The 27,337-nt window shown below is 29.6% G+C and overlaps 1 protein-coding gene across 1 annotated transcript in view; it reads left to right on the top strand.

Annotated features, from left to right (window-relative positions):
• Positions 1–5,315: 5,315 nt before the first annotated feature.
• LOC142321470 (synaptic vesicle membrane protein VAT-1 homolog-like) overlaps positions 5,316–27,337 on the top strand; it is a 207,369-nt gene continuing 185,347 nt past the window's right edge. The window contains exon 1 of the mRNA XM_075359574.1: positions 5,316–5,625. Within this exon, the coding sequence (XP_075215689.1) occupies positions 5,399–5,625 (227 nt within the window). The 5' untranslated portion in view covers positions 5,316–5,398. The remainder of the gene's footprint in view (positions 5,626–27,337) is intronic.

The following is a 27,337-nucleotide window of genomic DNA, read 5'->3' as shown; positions in this document are numbered from 1 at the left end:
GTGATCGCGGTCCTACCCAGCCTGCCGCGGCCGCTTAGATGAAACCGCTGTTCCTCAGGTATGCGAATAAAAATAATAACAACAACAATAATAATAAACATTAATCTTAATTTAAATAAGTCATTGTATGTGTTTGTATGTATGCATGTATTTTTGTTCCAAATCTCTTCCTTAGCCACAGGACTGATTTCAACCTAACTTGGGACAATTATTACTTACTAACTGAGCCAAAATTCTGTGTGTGTAATATATCCTTATTGCAACCGTTGCGGGAGGGAAGAAGGGTGAAAACACTATTACATTATTACTATTATTTTCGAACACTATTACATTTTGGAAATTTGTAGAACTTCCTAAAATTTTCTGCAACGTTTTGGAGCATTCTAGTTTACTTTGCAACATTGCAGGATATTTTTTAAGTGGAACATCTTGGCCAATTTGGGATTTATGAAATATTTGTGGAACAATCTGCAGCATTCCTGTAACAGATAAAATCTCGAAAGTTCCTTAACAATATAAAAGGGGGTGTGAGATTTCATTTGCTTCAGTTTGAACTTAAAGTGTGTAAGTTAAAATCGAATTGCGAGGTATAAAACTTACTTTCTTGATAGTGCGTGAGTTCAGATCGTAGCGTTTAGTGAATTTTGGACAGTATTATCAGTGAAATGTATAAACTTCAGCATAGTAATTTGACGAACCCTAAAAGAAAACGTAAGTCCAGCAGTCAAATTCAGCCGAAAGCAAAGCTTTTGCAAGCAGAGAAAACAGATGATCAACGATAGCAATGGCTTCAGGCTGCGTAAGGATGTATCAGATCATTGCGGGCGGTTGAATTTGAGGACAACGAGAACGTCATTTTCAAGAAATATGGGCACAAAACGCAAGCACATTGCGATTCACCGAATCTGAGAACCCACATAGACATCGTCTTCAAGTAAAGCGGATCCAAGATAACAGCACATCGCGGGTTAATTAAATTAAATTAAACAAATTAAAATTTAATCAAATTAAAAATTAAATTAAATTGTACGTATTTGCATAGTTGCATTAGTTATTTTATAGTACTGTATATTATTTGAAAGTTTAAAATACATGTTCTTTCTTCAAACTCTTCGAATTTTTATTAAAAGTATACTATTGTAGGGTAATAAACAGGGTAGATTTAAAAGGTTAAATTCAATAAGAAGGAATGCAAACAAGATTTATGTTTGTTGCGGAAAGTTAGTGACAATTTTTAAAAAAAATGTATGGAAAAGAAGAAATTTTGACTAAGAACAACGCCGGGTACATAAGCTAGTAATTTTTAAAATAAAAATTTCAAATGTTCAGGGATCTTTTTCACTTTGCCTTTTATTATAGTATGGAAAGAATGTTGTAAGGAAAGATACTGTGATGAGTAAAAATATTGGGGAACCAGTTTATTGTATTTTTTACACGTTTAGGTTACTCGAGTACAACAAATTTAAGAAGTAAATAATAAACTACAGCGTACATGTGGATGAATGTGTTTGCTTAATATCTTTTTAAGAGGTGAATATATAATCAAAAAAATTGTTAGGGTGACTCGTGTATACCAAGTGTTGTCATACTATAAATTTTTATGTAAAACGGAAGAAAAATGAAGCAGTTGTTATTTTACCCACGATTACATTACAAAGATAAATGTATTTTACAAAACATTTACCGGGTAAATTTTGAAGACTACCACATAGTTATAAAAATAGCTTTTTTAAATATAAAATGAAAAATTCAGTCAAATAATCAGGAAATTAATTTTTCATAATTTAAAAATATAAGTACATATAACGAATAGTTTGGGAATTGAAGGGAGTCTCTAAATTTGATTTCACGGGAAAACGGTATCCTTAAAAAATGCATTATTCTTTTCAATTTTAAATAATAATAAAATTAAATTTTTGAGAAATTTTGACAAAAGAGTAAAGTTAATCTTTTGTCTATATCTATCTTAACTCAGGAATAATTTTTCTTTTATTTTCCCAATATGTACGTTACAATCTGTTAAACTAGTGAAAAATGAGCAACCCCCTCCCCCCTACTGCTCAATGAGATGAGAATGGTATTTATGACACGTAAATGAGGTGTAGTCTTGTACATACTCAGGCCGACCATTCCTGAGATGTATGATTAATTAAGCCTCAACCACCAAAGTACACCGATATCTATTAGTATTCATATCCGTATAAAAACAACTAACTTTTACCAGGTCTTGAACCTGACAACCTTCACTTTAAAAATCAGTTGTTAAACAGCTGAATTTGTGAAGATAAATTAACCACTAGGCCAGTCCGTTGGTCAAGTAAAAATTAGAGAAGATTTTACGGTTTATATATTTAAGGCTGATAAATAAAAAAAATTTATAAATAACTTCCCTCAAATATCTTCCCATCCGCCTATAACAGCCAGCAAGAGGAGTCGCTGGGCCCGCAGAAAAATATCCGCGCAATACCTAAAACCCATGCGGGAAGCCCAGACAGGCGCAGCATACAGCATAATAGCTTCGCCGACACCTTTTTAAAGGATAGGCATGGTAGGTAATTCATCCCTCAATCGGGATGAATGACTCTACGGATTCCATAAAAAGCATCAGCGGCCTTTTTTGCTACATATTGTAGATGTTCCATGAACCGAACAAGGATAACACCCAGGTATTTTTGAGTCGTAACGTACCGAATGGAGAGACCAGCCATTCGGACCCGGATTCGTCGGGGAGCAGCCAATCGGCCCTTAAGCAACATCATTGTGGTTTTCTATGGGCTGAAAATCATCTTATGTTGGAGACTTCACAGTCGGAGTGTCTCACAAGCACGAGCAGCTCGGAAATCTATCTCGTTACGCGAATTCCCTTCAATCACTAGCAACGCGTCGTCAGCATAAGCGACGACGCGCTGCTACTGATTGCTATACCTTCCCACGATTTCCTAAAATCAAAATCAAATTATATTTAGAATTTAGAATTTTTTGACATTTTAAAGAAATACACATGAGAAGATTTATGAACCATCTGGCACAACTCCCTTTTAGATCTGTAAAGATGGTAGGTTTTTTTTTACAAATTTTCCCCATTTTTTACATGGTGGACAATAATGCCCTTTTTTTTAAATGTGGCCAAATGAATTGAAATTTGTAAATTTAATATAATATTGATAATATTCACAATTTTTATTTTCATTTCATTTATAATTTTTTTTTATTAATAAAATAATATGTTTTAAAAATAGCATTTAAGTAAATTATAATCACATGAACACTTAAGGTAATTAACATAGGATATAATAACTAAATTAGTCCCCCACCCCCCAAAAAAAAACGAAAAAACCGAAGTTTTTAAATCACTAAATTTAATTATGTTAAATTTAATTTTTATTTTATGACGTAAGACTCATATCCTGTAATAGTTGAACGTCAGTAGAGGTATCCGGTCGTGAACAAAAAAATTACCGCAAAATCCTTTTCATCTAAAACCAGATTAGATAAACCTGAAAAGAATTAACGTGAAACTAAAAAAAAAATTTAGGGAATGAGAATTATTACGACCTGTTGAATTGTAAAACTAAGTGAAAGAAACTTGAATTTATATGCCGTAAAAGTGAATGTTAACAATGTACCAGCAGCCCACTTAATAAAAAAGTTAATTTTAATGTACTTGTTATAATATGATGGTAGAAATGAAAAAAAAACCAATCTTTTAACAAGAAGTCAATACATTACATAATAGTAATAATAAAATAAGAGCCCGCATATGAATTAGTTCAAGTATTAAATTAGTCTTCACTAAGTATTATAAAAGTTTTTAAACGTAAATTATAATAAATTGAAATATAACTGCGCTGAATCTATTAAAAAAAAAAAAAAAATTACGTATAATTTTTAACTTTTGAATTTCAATATTCTTCCTCTAACAAGCTTAAGCACAATAAAGTTCGCAATTATGCTACTTGCACAATGTGTTTTTCTGATAAATTTGAAACTTAATTTCATGCTTCTTCATAATAGTAACAAAAAATCATGGGTGATCTTATATAATTCCAAATTAATTTTTTGTTTACCTACCCCATTTTAATTCATTACTCAAAAAAAAAAAAAAAATTGAACCCTGGTGAGAATGCGTAAAAATCTGTTGATAATATTTCATGCTGATATATAACGTAATATTTGATTCAATAAAAGAAGCAACAACATGAAACTACTTCCGCCTCATTCCCTGATAACTGGAATGAAATACTAATTATTCATGAGAATGGCTGTGTTATTTTCGTTAGTCATTTTTATTCAGGTCGTCTTTATAGGGAACACACACACACACACACACACACACACACACACACACACACACACACACACACACACACACACACACACACACACACACACACACACACACACACACACACACACACACACACACACACACACACATTGTTAACCAAATCGTTACACTATTGAACTGCTAGTCGTAAATATAATACGGGTTTAGTAGCTTTATCGATTGACATTTTTTTTTATTTTGGTAGCTGAGATGGTGATGATGTTATTTTCCTTTTTATCGCTTCATCTCGCACCATATCTCAAGGACGGGCTTAAAATGAAAAAAAATTCTAAATTTTTAAAACATTTGTATTAAAATTCATAAACTGAAAAATTTGATCAAAAATCTAATTTTAAAACTGGTGTTTCTAGTTATTACATTACCAGAAAAGAATGACGTTTGTTAGTAATAATAAGAATAATTGAGTCAAAAATTAATTTCATTTAAATGTATAGGAACAAGTTTATCAAAAATTGTGCGCGAGATTTTAGAATAAATCCCAATCAGTTCAATTATTAAAAAGTTGAAAAGCGTATAGTTAAAAACTGATATTTTTTATGTTATGGTAGGCTAAATCTCATGTATTGTCATTTAATAAAAAGTCAGAAGATTAAAAATGGATGTTTCACAAAAGTTTTTCTATAAATTAAATATTTATTTAATTTTTTAAATATTTTGTGCTTTATTTCAGAAGGAATGTTAAAATTGGTCTTTATAAAGAAAACAGTTAAATATCAATCATTGAAGAGTTTGCCGATTACGCTACATTTATTAGAATATAATCAGAATAAGCAAAAACTTTCCTTCTTTTGACCGTTATTAAATATTCTTGAAATTAAGTTAATTCAATAGCGTTACGAATTTTATAATTCCCTTTCTTTTTACTTTTATTACGTATTGGAAGGAGTAAAATACAAAACAGTAAAAAGGGAAAAGTAGGGAAATTACTGTTTGTTTATTAGTATTTTGAGGGAGACTCTGTGGCAGCACTGTACTCGCGCTGTTACTCCGGTGTAGTCTAGGTTGTGTGACTGAACGTGTTTCAACAAGCCGGCTAACGAAGTATTCGACATGTCTGAAGATCAGGAAACAAACAAGTCTTCCGAAGAGGCGCCCAAGACAGCAGAACAGGACGGTGCTGTCAAGACTGAAGACGCTGAGAAGACTCCTGAAGAACCACCGAAAGAAATGAAAGCCGTCGTATTAACAAACTTTGGCGGTATAAAATCCGTCAAAGCACAAAAAAGGCCGGAACCATCCCTCGGCGAGAACGAAATAATTGTACGCGTAAAAGCGTGGTAAGTAGATTTATGTAAAATATACGTTTTGTCTTTTATTTTATTCATTAACCAAATTAAAGTTCATTGTACCATATGGTATGGTATGAAAAACATATGGTTGCAACTATAAAATTTTCCATTTTATTTTCATGAATGAAAATTAAAATAATTTAAAAAAAAATCAAAACAATTTAATTAAAATTATCCGTGAAGATGTATTAAAAGTTCACCGTTTATTTAAGTATTTTTTAACATATATGAAAACATTTTTTTTTTAATATTGCAATGAAATTATTGTTAACTTACGCGATAAATAGGAAGAAATTACAGAAGTTTTATTGAAAGGTTGAAAAATTATTATTATTAAAAAATGATTTTTTTTTCAAATGGAAAGTGATTGAAACATTTTTTACTTGTTCTGTAATAAAAACTTCCGTCTTAATTTAGTTCTAATTAAAATGGTATCTTTTTAATTCTAAAAAATACGTTACTATTGGCATTTAAATTTTTTCAACTTTTTGAAGGTCTCCAATTCCTAAAGAACTAAATATGTATATATATATATATATATATATATATATATATATATATATATATATATATATACACAAACACACACACGCATAAACGAGTATGTAAAATTATATGTAAAATACTGATATGTTGAAAAATAAATGTGGAAAAATGTAGTTTATATACAGCATAAGAAATATAACATTTTTACATTAAAAAAAACCAGTTGGGCTGTAATTTTTTTAATAACTCGATACATTTTAAAATCTTTAAAATGTTTTTTAAAAAAAATCTTAAAAGATGATAATTGTTTACTTAAGAAGTCCATTCACGCATTATATGTACAGCAGAAATAATGTTGCTTTAGGCAATATATTTATATTCAATTCAGTTTTTTACTAATTAGTTTATGATATAACTAACTGCTAGACTGATATTTTATCAGGGAAAAAAGTTAATTGTAATGCAATTATTCCTTTGTATTGAATGATTTTATTTCGTAAGATAAGAGAAAAAACTAGTAATGTAATGATTTTATTCCACCTAGCCGGTTTATTTGAGTGTTGGACTGAAAAAATTAAAATATTTTTAACCAAAAATTTTATACAGTAAATTAAATAAAATGTAGAAGTTAATTTTGAAATTTGTTTTTGTAAAAACAACTTAAGATTTCAGTAATTAAAAAATGATCAATTTTAAAGATGTTTGCTGTAATAAGTTTTTTTCTTTTAAATAATTATGTATAAGGTTAAGCAGCAGTGATTAAGGTAAATCGTTTAATAGTTTAGATTTTTATTCAGTGATTTTTATGAAAAGGCATTTTCAGTGAAAAATGTGTATATAAAGTTTAGTGATGTAAGATTTTGTAATTTATAATTATTTATTACGTAATATGTTGTTATTTTTCATTTTAAATAGACATCCAGAGTTCGTTTAATTATATTTTATTAAATTGTTCATGTGACGATTAAAATGTTTTTGAATGTTCTTTATATTGAAAGAATATTCGTTTTATGTTTTTGGACATATGGTACGCGATTGTTGAGACAGCGCGAACACAAGGGTGAGCGTGTGTGTGCGCGCGCGCGCGCGTGGTTAGTGTCTTTCCGTTTCAACAGGTGCCGTGCTGAGAGCATCCAACAACGGCAGCTGTTGCTTTCTCTGCGTCTGTCGGCTGTACGCTGGGTGGTTCTACTCTAAACCGTTCACGATCCCTCTACGTGTATGCCGCTTTTAAAACGTCTTCCTCTAATGATGTCCTTTATGTCACCAGTATAATTACAATATATACGTACATATATCTCTATTCCTTTATTATTTAATTAAATCTTTGAATTACTTATTGAGATTTTTATTTAATAAAAAAAATAATAAATAAATAAAATATTTTATTTAAGCAAGGGTGTGGCAGTTCGATCAATATAAACCTTAAGGGTGTGTTCCGATCATCATGATACCCTGTTAGCTTATTCTGTTTTTAATACTACTACAGTATTATATAAAATTTCTTTTTAAACTAATTTTTATCTACAGTTCCAAACTTTTTCTTCGTAATAAAACTGACATTACTGTTTTTTTTTATCTATTTCGTTTTTAATTTAATTTTTTTATCTAAATCATCTGCAATTAATAAATCGATTAATTTATTTAATAAATTAATTTATCTAATCTTTAAATTCGGCTACATTATTATGGATGGAATTACGACCTAATAGTTAATTTAATTATTTTAAACTTATCAAATTTTCCTTTTGAAATTTATTGGTAATTTAAGATAACAAGCCTAAGTTACTCACGCGCGCGTGCGCGCACACGTACTATATATATATAATTAATATAATTAGACCACCAACGATCAACTCTTCATTATCTATAATATGGAAATTCTATTAATTTAGTTAAAGATGATCCTAACTGAATTAAAGTATATATATATTGGTTTTTATTATTAGGATCTAATTAATTGCAATGTATTCAAACTGGTTGGATATGATTGACTTATTTAATTTACTTACTTCCCGTTATCTGATTATATTATCTTCTTGGAAAATACAAACTGTTTCCCCTAAATCGTCGAAGTTAAAAGACTTTCAGTATTCACTTCGTTCATTTATTTTTGGCTAATAATTATACAAATCAATTTTACTTAAAAATCGTTTATGTTTGTGAATGGCATAATTTTTAACGATTATTCTTGTAATGAAAATTAGGACCGGTCGATTTATGAATTTTATATCTATCTGTATAAGAGTAAGATCCTTGTTTGGATTTATTATTTTCAATTCTAAGTAACTGAAAAGCAAATAAATTTTATTTTTTCATTTTACTTAAAGTAAATATATAAAAAATATCTTCTATATTAATTTATTAATTTAAAAGGAAAAGGAGCTGTTTATATTTTTGGTAAAACTACTTTGTAGCGTTTTAGCTAGTAGCCTATATGTATTCATTGCAATCTAAGCTTTATGTAGAGGCTGATAGAGAGTATATCGGGATAAATCCGGTATTCGGATCGAGCATTGAATACAGCTATAATTTTACGCTTATAATTTTTACTTCTTGTAGTTAAAAACTTTTTTCCCTTTTAATTTCATTGTTTTCTTACATCTTTATTTTAGCTTATTACTGCCGAGATATTATTTTTACGTTCAGCTTGTTATATTTTAATTTGTTGTTTATTTATCATACGAGGGAATTATATAATACTTTTTTTTTTATAAAAAAAAATCGTATTGAAATGCCAGAGATAGGTTATAAAAATATTTTTATTTTTACTCCTGTGTTGTTTTAATGTGTTTCCAAGTTTTTACGAAGTTCTTAGATATATACATGTTCTTAATTGACAGGAAATTACATTAAAAGGTTGAAAATTATAGCTTTTATTTTAATAATTCTTAATAAAGTCAATTAATTAAACTTAGTAGGCAAACAGAAGAACTGGTTATTTGTGTACTATTTTATTAAAATATTTACTTTTTCCAGAATTCATTGTACAGAGTATTTTCATTTTCTTAGCTATTAACAACATTTTTAAAAGACGTAATATGTTGAACTAATCCTGCTTACAATACCCCCCACTCTTCTATACGTGCCTTTTCAAACGTTCGGTTATTCGGATGGAAAAATTATGTGATGTTTGTATAAGTTATTTTTTGCAGTTTGGAATTAAACGCAGATTTATCTTACAGAGAGGGAGTGAGAGAGAGAGTTTTCAATAGCTCCAACTTTTTTATTCGGTCCACTGTTTCTATGTACTGTAATTGTATAATTTCTATTAAGAAAAAGCCAAATCTTATAGAACATTCAATTTTCTTTTATTGAGTGTAAAACTTAAGAATTAGCGGTCAAAAACCCTCATAATAAAATTTAATAAATTTAAACATATCGTATTTTAATGATTTTTTTCAAATTGTACATTTTATGCGATAAAATGAAAGTAGTTTCTTTTTTTTTATTTGAAAAATGCCAAAAAAACGCGGAAATGCATATATACAATTAATAAGTTTAGTGAAAATATTTTTATTTTGGGGAAACTTATCCTATGTTTGTTAGAAAGTTGATATGTGCTGTAAAAATTGTTCTATGGATAAATTAGTTGTAATACATAAGTTACGAACTTCTTTTATTTAACTCGGCAAAAATATATTCGAACACCAATTAAAATAAAATTTGTTTAATTTTGAATAATATTGTTTAGTCAAACCTTTCTAAAATTAAATAAAATTCATAAACATAATTTCTCTCTCACACACGCGCGCAAACACACTCACAGAGAGAGTGTTCGAGGGGGGAGACAGAGATATTAACTCGTACATTTTTTTAAACATTATTAAAATCAATTTCAATTGATGGAAAAATTTAATTATACATTTTTAAAAGAGGATTAATAAATTCTTCACATATGCTGAAAGGGCTTTTGTTGCTTGAAAACAACAAAAACCTTTTTTGATGCATAATATTTGTAGCCTGTGAAAAAAATGTTAAATGTTGGAAACTACGTTGAAAATCGAAGATGCTACTACTTCACAGTAAACGTGTTTAAACCGAATAAAATCTGGTATTTCAATTAATATCGATGAATTAAATGATCATCCCAATTTCAATTTCTGGTACATTGGTAGATTAACTTAATACACAACTTACAACCGCAAGGATTCTATCGTAGTATATATTATGATTTAAATTATCCGACGAAATTTATTCAGTTAATCTATTATTATTTTTATTTGAAGGAAAACATTCGGTAACAAAAAAAAAGAGAAAATATTTTTTAATTGTTTTACTACAAGGTTTTCTTTTTTAATTTATTCCGGTTTTATTTTTTACTTAAAACAAAAGTCCAAAGTTTGTAGATTGCTACTTAAAATTAATATCGTTAATTTTTGGTATTTTTGCATTAAAAATACTCAAAATACTTTATAAATAAAAATTTTATGTATAATTTATAAAAAAATATACATATCTTTACGATTTATATTGCAAAATCCATCAATATAACATTAGTATTGATAATTGATGAATGATGCAACTAAAAAAGTACTGCATTATTTTTGATCGATTGAAGAGATATTTTTCATTCTGTTTCAACAAAATAATTCTCTAGGGAACAAAGTAGTAATAATTACTCTTACTTAATGAATAAATTATTTTTTTGACGGTCAAACAAAAACTTTATTAAGAAATTAAATTAAGATATAAATTCTAATTTATTATCGTAATACTATATATTTAAATGCTATAAAATAATCCAGTTGTAAATGCTAAAGTTATACTCGTAACCAATGACAAACAGATAATCTTTTCCTATAAAGGGATGATTTAGACAAGATTAGACAAGCTAATCCCTTATTTCAAAACCATTTATAGATTGGGTTGGCATGTTTAAATAAGCGTTCTATTGGTGAAGTTAAGGTTAGATAATTCATTTGTGGAATGATCCATACAGTTAAACAAATTTTAACTAATTTAATCTGGATTGGGATTAAAAACTGTTAGATTTGAAATCCAGTGCGTTACCATTATTAAGCTATCCACACCCCCTATAGTAAATATATTGTTATATTAAATAATTTTGTAGTGTTTATTAAGTTATTTTTAAAATTTTAAATAAAATTTCCTATTAATGGGTTACATAATTAGAATTATACAGAAAGTTTTTAAGTAAAAATTATTTTCTTGTATAAAATAAAATTGTAAATAACTATTATATAATTGTGTTTTGATCATATACGTATAATACAGGGTATATTTTATCATTCAATTCGTAATTAGTTCAATTCTCTGTAATTAGTTGTGCTGCATTAAACCAGTCATAATGAATTCAAACGGGGTTTTCATCTTGAAAAAGAAAAACGTATTTACAAATATATTGAAGTATTTTGACGCCCGTTATGAAATATATAACAAATTATACGCTTACATAAAGTAACTGGTACTCTTTTCTGATATACGGTCGTAATTACTAGCAATTTTAATGGAAATTCTTTTTCTTACAAATCTATTTTTCACCCCATTACTAATTTTGAAACTATATTCGTAATTTTATTGTGTTGTTAATAAACATGATTTAGTGCCAAAAAAAAAAAACTCCTTTCTTTACTGGGAACTGAAATAGTAATTTTTTATTAACCACAAATATGAAATCTGTCATCGGAAATAGCTTTTAAAGATTAAAATCAAAATTAAAAGTCTATCCTTAAATAACATTTTTTGTATTAATTATTTTTATACAATCTCTTAACGGAATTATGGAACGTTGAAGTTGTTCAACCCGGAAAAAGAGCCGGCCTCCGTGGCGCGAGTGGTAGCGTCTCGACCTTTCACCCGGAGGTCCCGGTTTCGAATCCCGGTCAGGCATGGCATTTTTCACACGCTACAAATCATTCATCTCATTCTCTGCAGTAATGCTTATCTGCAGACCCGGAGGTAAAAAAAAACCGGAAAAAGAGGAAAAACCATTATTTTTTATGTTTATTCCCTTAAAATAAATTTAAACTTACCACCATAACGCAGGAAAAATAAATTGTATTATATAAAATTCAGTTTTACCATCTATATTGGTTTCTAAGACATAATTAGCATAACTGGAAGGCCCCCTACACCGGATGGAAATAATTATGTATAATGTATTTCCCCACAGAAAAGAGAATTTTAGTTTATATCATTTGTTCCAGTCTTTCTTATGATTGTTATACTTTTGAAGAATCTGAGGTATATTGATATATTTCATAAGCTGTCTCTGAAAGTAATGATGTTATAGTCTTTTTTTTTTCTGTGGTGATCAGAAGGAAGGTAGTTGGGTTCAAGGTAGGTGGGAATCAGTTCATTCATAACTTTGCTTAGTAATCGTGATATGGAATTTATTCTTGGGAATGACTGGTAATTTTCAATAGTGATTAATGTTTCATGTAAGGTCTCCCCATCTGGTAATAGTTACGGTACCAACACTTATACATATGTATGAAAAAAGTCTTTTGCTTTCTAATCTATTCGAAAGAAGTCCTTTGCTTGGTGAGCCATTCAATATAATATTAATTTTTGGTTTTACAAAGTAAATTATATTTCTAAAACAGGTGGAACGAGTTCCACCTCGAGTTCGTTCCTCGACTCGCTAAAGTAAGAAATCGCTGTCCTATATTAAAATAAAAAAGATTCTTTCATCATCATATCTTTAATTAGCTTGTTTTTCTTTTCTTTAAAAAAATCCCGCAGTTTTATTTTTTAGACTGTAGGTTTACACTTACACCACCGTATTATTACACCATATAAAAAAAGAATACAATGACTGGAAGAGTTTGAAATGTAATAATGGAAGAACCTTAAATTTTAATGGGAAAAAAAGAAAAATTAAGGAGAGTGAATGAAATTAGAAGCTTATATTAAAATAAAATTCTGAGTAGGGAAATTGTCATGTTAAGAAAATATAACAGAAGAATTAATTAAAACTTGCTGGAAAAATTAGTAGAATGTGCAAAAAAGAGGTTGGAAAAGAACAAGAGATAAAGACGATCTAAAAGGAAATGAAAGCTATCAGTGTTAACATTTTATCGGGAAATAGATAAGACGAACAAGGGAGTTCATCCGGAGAAGAACTTGCCCTTAGGCAGGTTAAGAGACCTACCGAAGGGCAAGTAACCATAATGAGAATTTACTGTCCAAATACGTCGCGAAGTATTACAATTACAGTAAAATTTTAAGCGGAGTTTAAAAATATTTAAAAATTGAAATAAAGTATGTTAATTAAAATATTGCCGATATAGGCGTGATTTTGCTCATTCGACGAAATTCCTTTTTATTCTCTAGACAAATAGTGAGTTTCCTGTAGTTATGATATGTTGGAATTGTTTAAACAACAGTTTAGTTTCAACGTCTAGAGATTTGATTTGTTTCTATCACATTTTGACGCCAGACAAATAAATGTATCTTTTTAACGTAACCGACATATGTGGATCCTACACTATTATTATGTAAATTATTTTGTTAGTATAAATTCCCGGAATGAAATATTAGTTATTTGCTTGTACTAGTATGAGTACATACGTATATTATATACACTAGCTAAATTACGTAATTTTGTTAGTATAAATTCCAGGAATTAAATAGTAGTTATTTGCTTTGACTAGAGTGAGTACATATGTATATTTATATACACTAGCTAAATTACGTAATTTTTTGTGTTTGTTAAGCATTTTGTATTATCAGAATGAGAACTCCGGTTAGAATTTCGTAAAATATTCATACTAAATTTATTCAAAATTTTATTTATTTTAATTTTTATTCCTTGAATAATTGAATTTTTTCTATGACTGTTAATTATTTCCAAGATCGTATATTAAAAAAAAAAAATTCTCTTTTGGTTTATAGGGTTTAAAATCTAAATTTAAATAGGTATTTCTATAGTAACCTATCGCGTTGGTCTAGCGGTAAACGCGTCTTCGCAAATCAGTTTATTTTGAAGTCGAGAGTTCTAAGGTTCGAATCCTAGTAAAGGTAATTAATTTTATATGAATTTGAGTACTATATTGTGGATACCGGTATTCTTTGGTGGTTGGGTTTCAATTAACCACACATCTCAGGAGTGGTCGAACTGAGACTGTTCAAGACTAAACCTCATTTACACTCATACATATCATCCTCTGAAGTAATACCTTACGTAGTTCCGGAAGCTAAACAGAAAAAGAAAGAAGGTATTCTATAGAAGTTATTGGAAATTTATGTCTTAAAGATTTTTTTTCACATTTATTAATATAATATGTGTAATGGGTGGGGTGTATTTATTCGTCATCCTAATAAAGCAACAGAATTTAACGTTTTATTATTGTTGTTATTATACTTTTTACTAGGCATAAGAAATTATGAAGTAATTTCTCCCTTATGCAGTTCGTGCAGGTTTTGTATCTTTGAAAACTAATCAATATTGCGCTTCTAAATAAAACTGATATGCTAAAGAACGCTCTTCAGTGATGCCTAGGCTTTTCATATCACCTGATAATATTGGAGGCAGATAATTGTACTTTCAAACATAAATATATATTTTTTTTACCTAAGGAATAAATAAATATATAATTATAATTTTTTCTTAGTTAAAATAAAAACAGTTTAACAAACTTTGCAAAATATGTTTCTCTCGTAACTGCTTGTTATAATGGAACGAATACTACAATAAAGTCGGTCGTGTTATGTGGCACATAATTCATTTACGGCAACAATTAATCCGTATCAAGTTCGGTATTTACTGCTTATTTGTTTCACATTATTATTATTATTGTTGTTATTTTAAATTATTTCACAGTCTATTTGTCTTCTTAAAGACCTTAATTGTTGTAGCTTTGATTTGCGTTTTTAAATAATAATAATTACAATTCGTAAGAAGGTTTACTTATTTATTTTTGTAGTCTTAACTTATCCCCGCTCTCTCCTCTCTCCTGATGTGCTTACACATTCTTATTTTTATTGCATTCCTTTGTGTAAATCTTGATTTAACTTTTTCTTCTTTTTTTTATTTTCATGAAGTGTTTGAAACTCATTTATTAATTTGCATCTTTTAAATATAAAAACAGCTTATCATAATAGCTGTTAAGGTTTTTTTTTTATTTACTTAAATTCATGATATTTTTATATAAAATTATGTAATGTTCATGATAAACAAGCTTTTCATGTTATTTATTTTTTATTTGTTTCAAAGCGTTTCGTGTTATATATTTTTTATTTAATGGCGTATGCAAATTATTATTTGAAAAAAAATTATAGTAGCTTTTGTTAAGTGTTTTATGTATATTTAAATTAGAAAAAAACTATTTGTACTTATAAATGTAACTATTTATATATCAGTGTAGCTAAGTTATAGGAATATGTAGCTTTCTAATCGCAGGAGGATCCGTGGTTCGAATACTGTTCAGTTAAGATAGATTTTTTGAAAAAAATTATTTTGCCATTTCTTAAACTAATCGCCTAATTACAGTCGCTGACGCGGGATAGATCTTTTTTAGCGCAGCGTATGAAAAACGGCCATAGCTTAACTGCAATTCGAATCCCATATCAACCGGATTATTTATTTTAATTGTTATTAAATAATAATAATTGAATAAATCTAATATCGCTGGACGCTTTCAGACTGCACGACATCAACATCGTGTCGCTGGACTCCTAAGGTCAGACTGAAATGCTTTCGGCTTTGTATCAAGCTGACAACGAGCCGTCTGATGAATTATTGCGTAATTTTTTGTTGCTCGATGTGCTTCCTTTGTTCAGGGCTACAGATGTATTAAAGCAGTTGTTTGTATTTGCGTTTGTTAAAGAAACGGTAGAATACGCATGTATCCTTTAAAATATTTTTTATTTTTTTGCCTTCAGTCATTTGACTGGTTTGATGCAGCTCTCAATGATTCCCTATTAATGCTAGTCATTTCATTTTTGTATACCCCCTACATCCTACATCCCTAACAATTTGTTTGCCTGCCTCAAAATTTTTCCCATCTACCTGTCTCCCCTATATTAAAGCGACTATTCCAGGATGCCTTAATATGTGGCCTATAAGTCTCTCTTCTTTTAACTATATTTTTCCAAATGATTCTTTCTTTATCAATTTGCCGCAACACCTCTTTCATTTTTCACTTTATCCATCCATCTGTTTTAACATTCTCCTGTAGCACCACATTACAGAAGCTTCTAATCTTTTCTTCTCAGGTATTCAGATCGTCCAAGTTTCACTTCCATATAAAGCTACGCTCAGACATATATTTTCAAAAATCTTTTCCTGTAGTTTAAATTAATTTTTGCTATAAAAAAATTATAATTCTGACTGAAAGGTCGTTTCACTGTGCTATTCGGCATTTTATATTGCTTCTGCTTCGTCCATCTTTAGTAATTCTACTTCCCAAATAATAAAATTCTTCTACTTCTATTATCTTTTCCTATTTTTACATTCAGTGATCTATCTTCGTTATTTCTACTACATTAAAAAATCTTAACTTGAGACTTTTCGATACTATATGATAAGACAAAGAATAATGTTAAAATGTGTAAAAATATTTGATTATCGGTTGAATCAATATTTGTTTTTTTTTTGTGTAGATTTAGAAAACTAGCCATAATGAGACGAATTATTCGTCCCATTATGGGTTTTCATTTGAAGTGGTTCTTTTCTGTTTACCATTGTTTTCAATCTTACACATTTTCGTTCTGCTTAATGTTATGCACTTATTGCATCTCTGTTTCCTAACTTATTTTAGCCGTTGTTTCTAGGTTAATTTTGTATTCTCCAGTTAATCTTCTACTTAGAAGTAATTTACTTTACCAAGTATTTTAGGATTTTCCTTTCCTCGGTCTCAATCCGCTAATCTTTTATCTCATTATCTCCCATAACTTCATCTCGAATGCTTTTAATCTTTTTTTACCCACTTTCTTTAAGTCTACCACGAACAGTAGTACCTCATTCCATATAAAAAAAATTATCACTTCTAATTTTGTTTACTTTTGAGTCACTTAGCAGTCTTCTCTTCTCCTTAAAATGTATAATTTAGTTTTAAAATTCAAGTCGTCGAGAACTGTTCAGTACAGTACTAAACAACGTAGCTGTCTCTTGTCCCTTCATAGCTTTATCGTTTATATATTTGTAATCATAAATCTAATTTTAGCCGCATTATTTTTGATTTCAAAATCTTTTCAAGTGTAATAAAGATTTTGTATTTGTCACTCGTCAATTTCCAGTACCGTCATCGCGTCATCAGAATAACTACTACTTTCTATTCTAACACTGACTCTTACTTAACTTCTTCTCCCGTTTACTTGCGATAACAACGTATAAGAAGACCCCTGAGCTCACTTATTTTCCAATTTTGCTTAGACATTTTTTATTTATTTTTTAAAAATCTCCTCGTTATAGATTTAAAGTTTTTTCACTTCACCTGATTTTAGTTTCGATTTTATATCTTAAAAAATATATATGTCTCATTAATTATTTATTTTAAGTTTTATTCTATTTTTAAATGAATCTGTGAAAAAACAATTGTTTTTTACTTCTTTGTACGAAGTAAAGGAAATATTCTGATCGCGAAAAATGTCGGTTTTCAGAACGGAAATATCCATTTTGACCATCCCTGTATCCATTTTGACTAGTTTCGGCGTGACGTCTGTACGTACGTATGTACCGCGCAAAAACGATTTTAGCTGTAGGATTTTGACATTTTGGATTTAGGATTGTTGTAACATGTAGTTCTGTACCTCCCTTTTTTATTGTAATCGACTGAACCAAAAGTGTCTAAAAAAGCCCAAAATCCAAAAAAAATTGGCTTTGGACTTTTTCTTAACTGCAAGCGCTCATTGAGAGCTTTTCAACGATATATCATAAGTGGTACTTATTCTTAGTGTTATAGCCAAATAAAATTCTAATTGATAAAATATTTGGAGCTTACAAGTGGAAGGCACATCGGTTGGAATCAGACTTCATCTCCTTTTTTTAAAAATTTAAATACAGTGTATTGATCCATTAATAATAATCAGCCTTTGATTGTAAAAAAATTTACGATAAATAATAATTTAATAAAAAAAAAAAAAATACCCTTTCGGCACGCCGGAAGGCGGAAGTAGATTTCACCGGTGCTAAGTAGGAGATATATAACCCACCGGGTTGGTCTAGTGGTTAACGCGTCTTCCCAAATCAGCTGATTTGGAAGTCGAGAGTTACAGCGTTCAAGTCCTTGAAAAAGCCAGTTATTTTTACACGGATTTGAATACTAGATCGTGGATACCGGTGTTTTTTGGTGGTTAGATTTCAATTAACCACACATCTTAGGAATGGTCGAACTGAGAATGTACAAGACTACACTTCATTTACACTCATACATGTCATCCTTATTCATCCTCTGAAGAATTATCTAAAACGGTAGTTACCGGAGGCTAAACAGGAAAAAGAAAGAAAAGTAGGAGATATAAAAAATGTCCACCTTAAAATTAAGAAAAATTTCAAATACTTAATACGATGATGGTTGCATGTGAAAAAAGTTTCACATGTTTAGCATACGACAAGTCCCATCTTACAATTCCAGCAAAATTTTGGTCATCCCTTGCCTGAAGGGTTGGTCATATTTTTTTCAGACAAGGTTTTAGGTAATGTTTAGAAGACTAACGACCACCTTAAACCGTTTCAATAGTGTGACTATTAATGTAGGTATGGTTTTTTGTCTTCGAAACCCCATTTTTCCACCCTCTGGGCCAATGGTTGATTACATCAAAAAAACTTACCTAGATAAGTTTTAGGCCCTTATCTATAGAATAGTAGGAACTTTAAACGAATTCAATATTTTACTTAATAAAAAGTTTATAGCAATATTTTGTTTTTTCGAAAACGCCATCTCATTTCTACCCTCATGGTCCGATTTTCGCCGTTAGTGTACTCGACTAAGATTTTGGGTAGAATTATTTTTAGGGCACAATTAAAAATGATTGGCGCAAAATTACAGCGGTTATCCTGTCCACAAGAAAGTGAATTATATATATATAAACTCTTGAGCTGACTGTTGTTTTGGGGTCTGGGGGATGTGAAACGCGAAATATGTCGAAATTTTCCGGAAGTTGAATCATGATACCCTTTACGATAGATAGCTTGATTATAAAATTTAACTAAAAAAAATATGGAAAAATATCACAAGTTATTAATGAAATAAAATTTTATGTACTTCCATTTTAATAAAATATGTATGTGTAATTTAATAGATGTACAAGGAAGTCATGTGGTGTCTACATAAGATTTTTTTTTAATATGGAGAATTTTATTACAAATTTGCGCATTTTGTATTCACATTCTTGAATCATAATATTTAATCACCGATTTATTAGAAAGGAATTATGTATTTTTTCTTTATACCAAAATTAATTCTTTTAAAATTATTGTTTACATTTCATATTTTTTACTATATTTTTGGTTTAAATTTTCCCTTGGAAAATCGTTAATGATTTTCGTCTGGACTTATTTTTTTTTTGTTTCATGAAAATAATGGGTAGCGTATGAAATAGATCGGCATTGCTTGTTGCTCAATATAGTGTATTAGGAGTTCATGGGTCGTATTGTAACATACACACTAACTTGGGTGTTAGTGTTGGTGAAGGAAAGATACTATACAGCCCCCGATAATGCTCTTTTCTGTTATATTCTTTTTCACCCTTACTGCTTACACGTGCGCACTTGCATTACTTTTACGTTTTTTCTGATACTCAGTCGTTGGTCAGTAACCGCGCAAATCCCTGAGTGTTATTCGATGTCTGTAGACAGAAGTCTTAATCCGTCAACATTAAGCTTTTATTGCTCTGCTGCTTTTTTCTGATGATACGCCCTAGATAGTTGTTATTGAATTTCTTTTCGTGGTTTCCATGGCTTATATATATATATAGTTGCGCAACAACTTTCCTTTAAGTAACTGCATTATTTTATTATTTCCTTTATATATTTTATATATATGTATTTTTTAAATTTGTATCTTTTTTTATTTAATCAAATTATTCAGGTACACATTTATTTATGACGTTGTTTCTAATTAGAATCATGGTTTTTTTCCCAGTATTATGTAACAGGTTTTAAGATTATTTTTAATTTTTTTGAAACATTTTGTAACGATACATCATTCAAAAGAACTTTTTCTTGTCTTAATGAAAGAACATAGTAAAAGCGGTAATTTTTCAGCTTTACCGGTAAAACAATTTTTTTTTAAATTCCTAATACCTTATTACGTTTTTTTTTTTGTTTAATTGTATCTACATCAGTCCCATAATGCTTAAATAATTTCCATTAAGGATCAAAAATACAAGAAATAACAGTCGGTGATGGTTTCTTTTGAGTAGTGATATTTTTCTATGTAACAAATCGATATGTTAAACAGATAGAAGATAAAATGTAAGCCCGTAAAGAAGATCGACCCTCTGTTACGGACTGAACCCGGCGCGACTTGAATCCGGCCGAGATGCGTTGATGAAGACAGCCCGAGTGAAGACAATCTCCGAACTTTGCTTCACCAATCAACCTTCCCCTCCTAAATCTTACAATTATGCAGTGCCAGCACATGCGACTCTCTCCGGCGAGATGAGTGCATTGCATTCTCCAACTCAGGGCTTCCAAAAAAGCACATTCCTGCTAAGCCTGAAAGCTTTAGCACCAAAAGGACTTGCAGCGAGCGGACTGAAGGGGAATCGCGCCGGTAGAACAAAGCGCATACGCGGCTAGTCTCCCAAGGTTAGCCCCGATCAATATTTCAATCTTTTCTAAAGGATCGGAACATCATATTTAATTCCGTCCATAAATAAAACAAAATAAATATAACCGCCAATAAATAAATACCTGCCCAAAAAATGATACAGCAGCAAAGTGACCTTTTGTCTAGGCTCTGCGATTAGTTGGGAGATATGTAAATCTCCCGCTATCCTTACGTTCCGTTTCGTTATAATCTCAAATGTTGCCTTTATTTCAGTCGAATCGGCAAGCTTACGTGCCATATTTTATTCGGTGTTCGTAAATGGTAAATTATTACGTTATTTCTCGTTCCCTAATATGTATGGTTACTGGTTTTGACTGTGCAGTTTTCAAAAACAAATTTCGGGTTAATCAGATAAACAACCTGTGTAGTGAGCATTTTTCGAATATGAATTATTCTGAATTATCTTATTTTTATCGGATATTTGACTGGCTTTTCAAATACAGCTCTTAATTAAACTGGATTAAATTACAGATGACTGAATAACTAGTTCATCATCAAGCTAATTCTTAATCAAAGAAAATTCTTCTCGCTAACCCCCCCCCCCGCACCCATGATAAGTTCATTTTAAGACTTCTGTTGTCAGTACATCAAATGTTAAATCTTAATGGAAATTTAATTTGGCATAAATAATATACGTTTATTAATTTTTTAATGGGTTGGTTTTTATTTTTTTTTAAAGATTTTTCTTTGTCAACATAGATTCTTCTATAAATATACACATAGATCTTTGTCAGACGAATTTTCAAATTTCGAATATCGTTGAAAGTGATAATAATCTTTTCCATCACCTTGAACTCAAATTTCGTACGTACTTTATCTCTATTCCCCCTCCTCTCTCTCTCTCTCTCTCTCTCTCTCTCACACACACACACACACACACACACACACACACACACAAAATTGCTAAACTGTTTGAAAAATATAACTTTATTTCAATTATAGTAGAAATGAATCAGTCTAGAACAGCCAACGTCTTTTGTCTGTATTTGTACTTTTCCTACCTTATAGGAAGAAAGTTAAGTAAAGGTTCAACTAGAAATCAAATCCGGACCCTATATATATATATATATATAATAATATTCTGTACCGTTTGGGAGTAGTGATTACTGTATTGCTACGGACGGATATTACTTTACGATTAGAGGTTTTTGAACTCGTTTTAAAAGTTAAATAATATATTATTGTGTATATGTGGTTGGTTAAATTTGCGTGCCGTCAGAGTATAAACTTTTTCTCTTTTTATTTCCTAGCAGCAATAGATGATCGATTATTCTGTAATAATAATATAAAGTGAACATTTTTATAAACCTTGTTTAACATTTAAGAAATACTTTTAAAGCGCTTAAAGTATTTTATTATTGAAATATGAATTGTTTTGAGGAAATGAAATTTTCTCGTACGGCAGCTTATTAAGTCATACAATTACTGTCGACCGTTAGCATTTAAATCTGCTGATTTATATATTTCGGGTAATAATGGTTTCATGATGTTATAAATATATAAATTTTTGTTCTGAAGGTTTTAAATTTATTAACACATATAAAATTTATGTATAATACGTTATAGATTTTTTTCCAAAATAAGGAAAGTTAACGGAAACAGTCATTCCCTCCACCTACGGATGTATATCAGTTTGTAATTTTTGCTCGAATCTTTGTATCGTATCGTAATACGAATATATAATTTTTACCGAAATAATTTTATTATATGAAATTACGATATGCACCACCTACAATTTTTATACGTTTATCATCACGGTCGATCCGTTATTTATCGGTCTTTTGTCTTCAGATCAAGGGAATATGTCGTTTCCCGTCATTCCTACACTGAACGCCATAGTAGTCGGATTAAACCGTCTCATAATTTATGAATTTGAATTATCTTTCTATATTAGTTTTATTATTTTTTAAATTATTTTATTATGTATTCTTATTTAATAAATAATTGTTTTGTGTTGGCACACTATTAAATTATAGTGTGAAGCAAAGAATAAGTAAAGATAAGTGGGTAATAAGGTGGGTAGTAAAGAAACGGTGGGTAATAAGTATTACCCACTGGGTTGGTCTACTGGTGTATACATCTTCGCAAATCAGCTGATTTCGAAGAGGAGAGTTCCAACGTTCAAATCCTAGTAAAGGCAGTTACTTTTATATGGATTTGAATACTAGATCGTGGATACCGGTGTTCTTTGGTGGTTTGGTTTCAATTAACCACACATCTCAGAAATGGTCGACCTGAGACTGTACAAAACTACACTTCAGTTACACTCATACAATATCATCCTCATTCATCCTCTGAAGGTGATTCCTGTCGGTGATTCCCGGAGGCTAAACAGGGTAAAAAAGTAGATGTATTGAAATTAATAAAACGGAATCGATTGGAATAAAAAAAATCAGCTAATATATTTATCTTGTACATATACACATACTATAAACCGGTTTTAACAGCCACCAAAGTGTTGACTCTCTTTTACGATGGAACAATTACGAATTGCAGATGAATTAATTTTTGTATTAAAACATGAATAAGGTATATATTCAGATAACAACTAACTCATTCGTTCTCAAAGTGGGCTATAACGCTCACTTGATGGCGCTGGAGGTCTTCAAGAGGGGTAGAAGGCCCACAGAAAATTGGAGGCGTTCAGGCGGTGTAGGAAGGCGATGGCTGATTGAAAAGAAATGGAAAAAATTATATTTTTTTGATATTTCATACTAAAATTAAATACCTACTACAATATTACAAAAAATTAAAGGGAACTTATATTTTATGATTGTATTCAAATTACTTTAACTTTGCAACCAAGAGGCTTAGAGAGACAAATAAAAAAAAATTAAAGCTTGAGTACTCTACTTTTTGATAGTATACTTCAGATTCCAAAATCATGAAATTAAAAAAAAATATCCGTGAGAAGAAATTTTTAAACAATTTGAAAGTTTTTCTTCGTGTTTGATCGAACGCATGGGGGAAACGAATTTTTTCCAGTAAACTGCATTAAAGACGTTTAAAAGTTTAAAACTTTAGTTTTAATTTCTCTTTTTGGTATGTTTCCACGTTTTTTCTGAACCGAAATATTCAACTCAAAAAGAAAAGGCTACTTTTGTTTTTAATGCTACATATCTCCCGATCTAAGCAACGTATTGGTACAAACAAATGTAGAGATTAAAGGGTATTGATCCAGCTGATCTAGCTTTAATGACAAATTGTAGTGAGGTCTTTAATGTTGCGTTGCTGTTTTTGCCATTTGTACATTTGTCCCGAGGTATTGAAATCTAGAAAATTGATGTTGGGAGCGCTAGAAAAGTTTTGATTCTCAATGTGGGCGGTGAACGAAAACGTTTGAGAATCTATGAGCTAACTGATACAGCTTTTATAAAAATATGATTGAATGATACCAGATGAAAGTATGAGCTGATCATACGTAGTACCATCTTACACTCGCTCACTCACTTTATTGCGTATAATTAAATGATCCAAATTGGATATCTACCTTAAGACTTACTTAGTTGATGCTTTTCACAAGATGATAAGTTATTTAAAGTTGAAGTATCCCCAACGATGAGACGGGTAGAATCTTGGAAAGAATAGACATATACTATACGATTGTTTCCAGTGGTTCATTAATATTTGTTTCAATCAATTCTGTTAAAGCAGTTTTGTTTTTTATGTAAATACCAGTAGGTTTTAGAAAGTAGACAGAATTTCCTCAAGTTACAGAGATTTTTATTTATTTTATGTGAACATATCCAGCGGTCAGTTTTAGAAATAGGTCTAAGCACCATCTCTTAATTTAAATCAGGCCAAATGCTAAAAAAAATCTGATGTGAACATCACATGACTTCCTTGTACTGCTATTAAATTTCATATATACTTTTTTTTTAAATGAAAAGTAAAAAGTTTATGTTAGTAATAACTTCTCATATTTTTTTTTTTTGTTATTAAATTATTATTTATCGTAAAAATCTTTTTACAATCAGAGATTAATAATTATTATTAATAAATCAATATATTTAAAAAAAAGAAAAAACAGTTACATAAAAAAAAAAAAGGATGACGGTCTGATTCGAACCGATGTGCCTTCCCCTATGATCCAAATATTTCGTTAATTAAAATTTTGTGTGGCTATAATTCTGGAATCATTGAAAATAAGTATCACTTATGATATATCGTTGAAAAGTTCTCAATGAGAGCTTATTACTGTTATGCAAAAGTCCAAAATCCAATTTTTTTTGATTTTAGGCTTTTTTTTGGACACTTTTGGTTCAGTCTACCAAATTCGGTTTTTTTCTTTTATTTGGCGCCAAATATAAATTTGAACACTTATATTATTGAAATGACCGATGTTTGCCGGCAATAGTATCTTTAAATCCTATTTTAATTGATTGTCCAAAATATTTAGGTGTTATATTACGGTGTCTATAGTTTTTTATTAGTAGCATAAGATAGAACAATGGAAAAATGTGTTGTATCTTTAGATCCATTTATTTGATACCGATTCATTTGATGCATGGTAATGCTCGTTTTTATTTTGTTGCTTTAAGTATTGCAAGAGAATGAACTGGCCACCCAGAAGCTCAGATATGATTCCCATCGGGCATGTTAAGAGTACTCTTGTTAACATCCTTGTGAAGTGGTCAAACAATATGTCAAGGAATAAAATTCAAGAAATACTGCGTGCGTGCTCTCTTTTTCTCTGTCCCTGGAAAAATATTTTGTTTGCTATTATTGAATATAGATTCAGTAATTTACTGATTTAATTATTTTCTCTAAAATTAATCAATAATAATAATGAGTAGGTAGAAATAAGGATAGGAAGTTTTAAAACCAAATCTAACCATAAAAACAGTTGCAAAAGAATGTAAATAATTATTGAATAAACTTATTTAAAATATACCAAGGTTTTTTTCAATTTGTTAAACTATTTTTAAAGCCAGACTATTTATTGGTGAATTTTTAGGTGGGAAATAAAATTAAGGTCTGCAAAAACCTCTTTGGATAAATTCCCATCTAGTCGATGTTTTATGAATTATTTAAACACGTGGAAAAGACGATTGTTTATTTATTTTTATGTTATATTAAGTAAATATATGTCATTTTTTTAAATTTATATTCTAAAGTAATTGAAAAAAAATTTATTGGTTCTGTAAAAGATAATTTGTTTAATTCTATTTTAAATATATTGATGGAAAGGTTTTTAAAATTGCTCAGTAATGTATTAAAAATAGCAACGGAAGCGTGTTACAGTCCTTTCTCGTTAAATTATACAACACTTTTCCGGTTCAGCAGAGGTAGATTTTTACTATTTTGTAAAAATGTATATAATATTTTCTTTTAAAGAAATTTTTTAAATATAAATGCAAATTAACTTTAAGTTTTTACTGAATAGCTTTCGAGCATATTTAATTTGTAACTGCTGAGCAATATATAAAAATATTTTGAATTAAAATTAAAATACTGGTTATATTTTTAAAAGTGTTCTGTTATAGAACTGTATAATGTATAAAAAAATTTTGTTTAGTGCTTTTGACTTGAATTTCAATAAATTTTGTTATTTTTTAAAATCTTCATGCTCTCCTTTTCTTGCTGTCGTTACTTCCTAGTAATGGATTTCTTATACTATAATTATTCATAGCACGTAATCATTCAGTTATTCAAAATAACTTTTAAGTGAAACTTAAAGAAAAGTATTTTTAAAAAACTGTAAGAATTATACATATCAAAGACTGCCTTAAGTAAAGTTCGGGAAGTAGTAACTTATTATTATTTTTCTGCATATGTATACATATATATTTTTCTTTATCAAAATGGTGTTTTTTTAACCTCTTTTTCGTATGTATGATATTTGTAGATCAACCCATGTTATAAGAAGAATATCAGATTAATAAATTAAACGTTTTTAACAAATAAATAGATAAAAAAAAACGGCTACAAAAAAATTAAAAAACTTTTATTTGGAATTTTACTTTTCCGGCTATATACTACTTATGCTGTATAGTTTACAAAATCGTACTTGATTTGACCCATGCTAATCAGATCAAATTTTGCACATCGAGATATTTGCAAATATCATAATCACTTTAAAAAAAAAATTATAATTTTAGCATTAAAAAATTTTGGAAGGATGTATGTAGTGTACTGTTATGTTGGTTATCTTTTTACTTGAGATCTCCAGACTGGATGAACCGATTCGATAAAGATTTGCACGATGATTTCTGTTTATCGCGAATTGGTGCCATTTAATTTTTTCCAGAATTAGTGAAGTGGGCACGAATACGGACCTGACAGGCCCAGTATCTCAATTTTTTACAAAGAGTTTGGTAAAGTTTTCGCATAATGTAATTTTTTAATTCACCAATTAAAATCGTTTTTTTACGTACGTTAAGATGTTTCAATATGGCTCCGTTGGTCGCCCTGGATAATCGACTTCTTTCCAGGTCCGCTGGATCTCGCAGGCGTAACTGTGATAATAGCAG

The sequence above is a fragment of the Lycorma delicatula genome, chromosome 3 (assembly GCF_047948215.1).
Source record: "Lycorma delicatula isolate Av1 chromosome 3, ASM4794821v1, whole genome shotgun sequence".
Lineage (NCBI taxonomy): Eukaryota > Metazoa > Arthropoda > Insecta > Hemiptera > Fulgoridae > Lycorma > Lycorma delicatula.
This window is presented reverse-complemented; position numbering and strand designations above follow the sequence as displayed.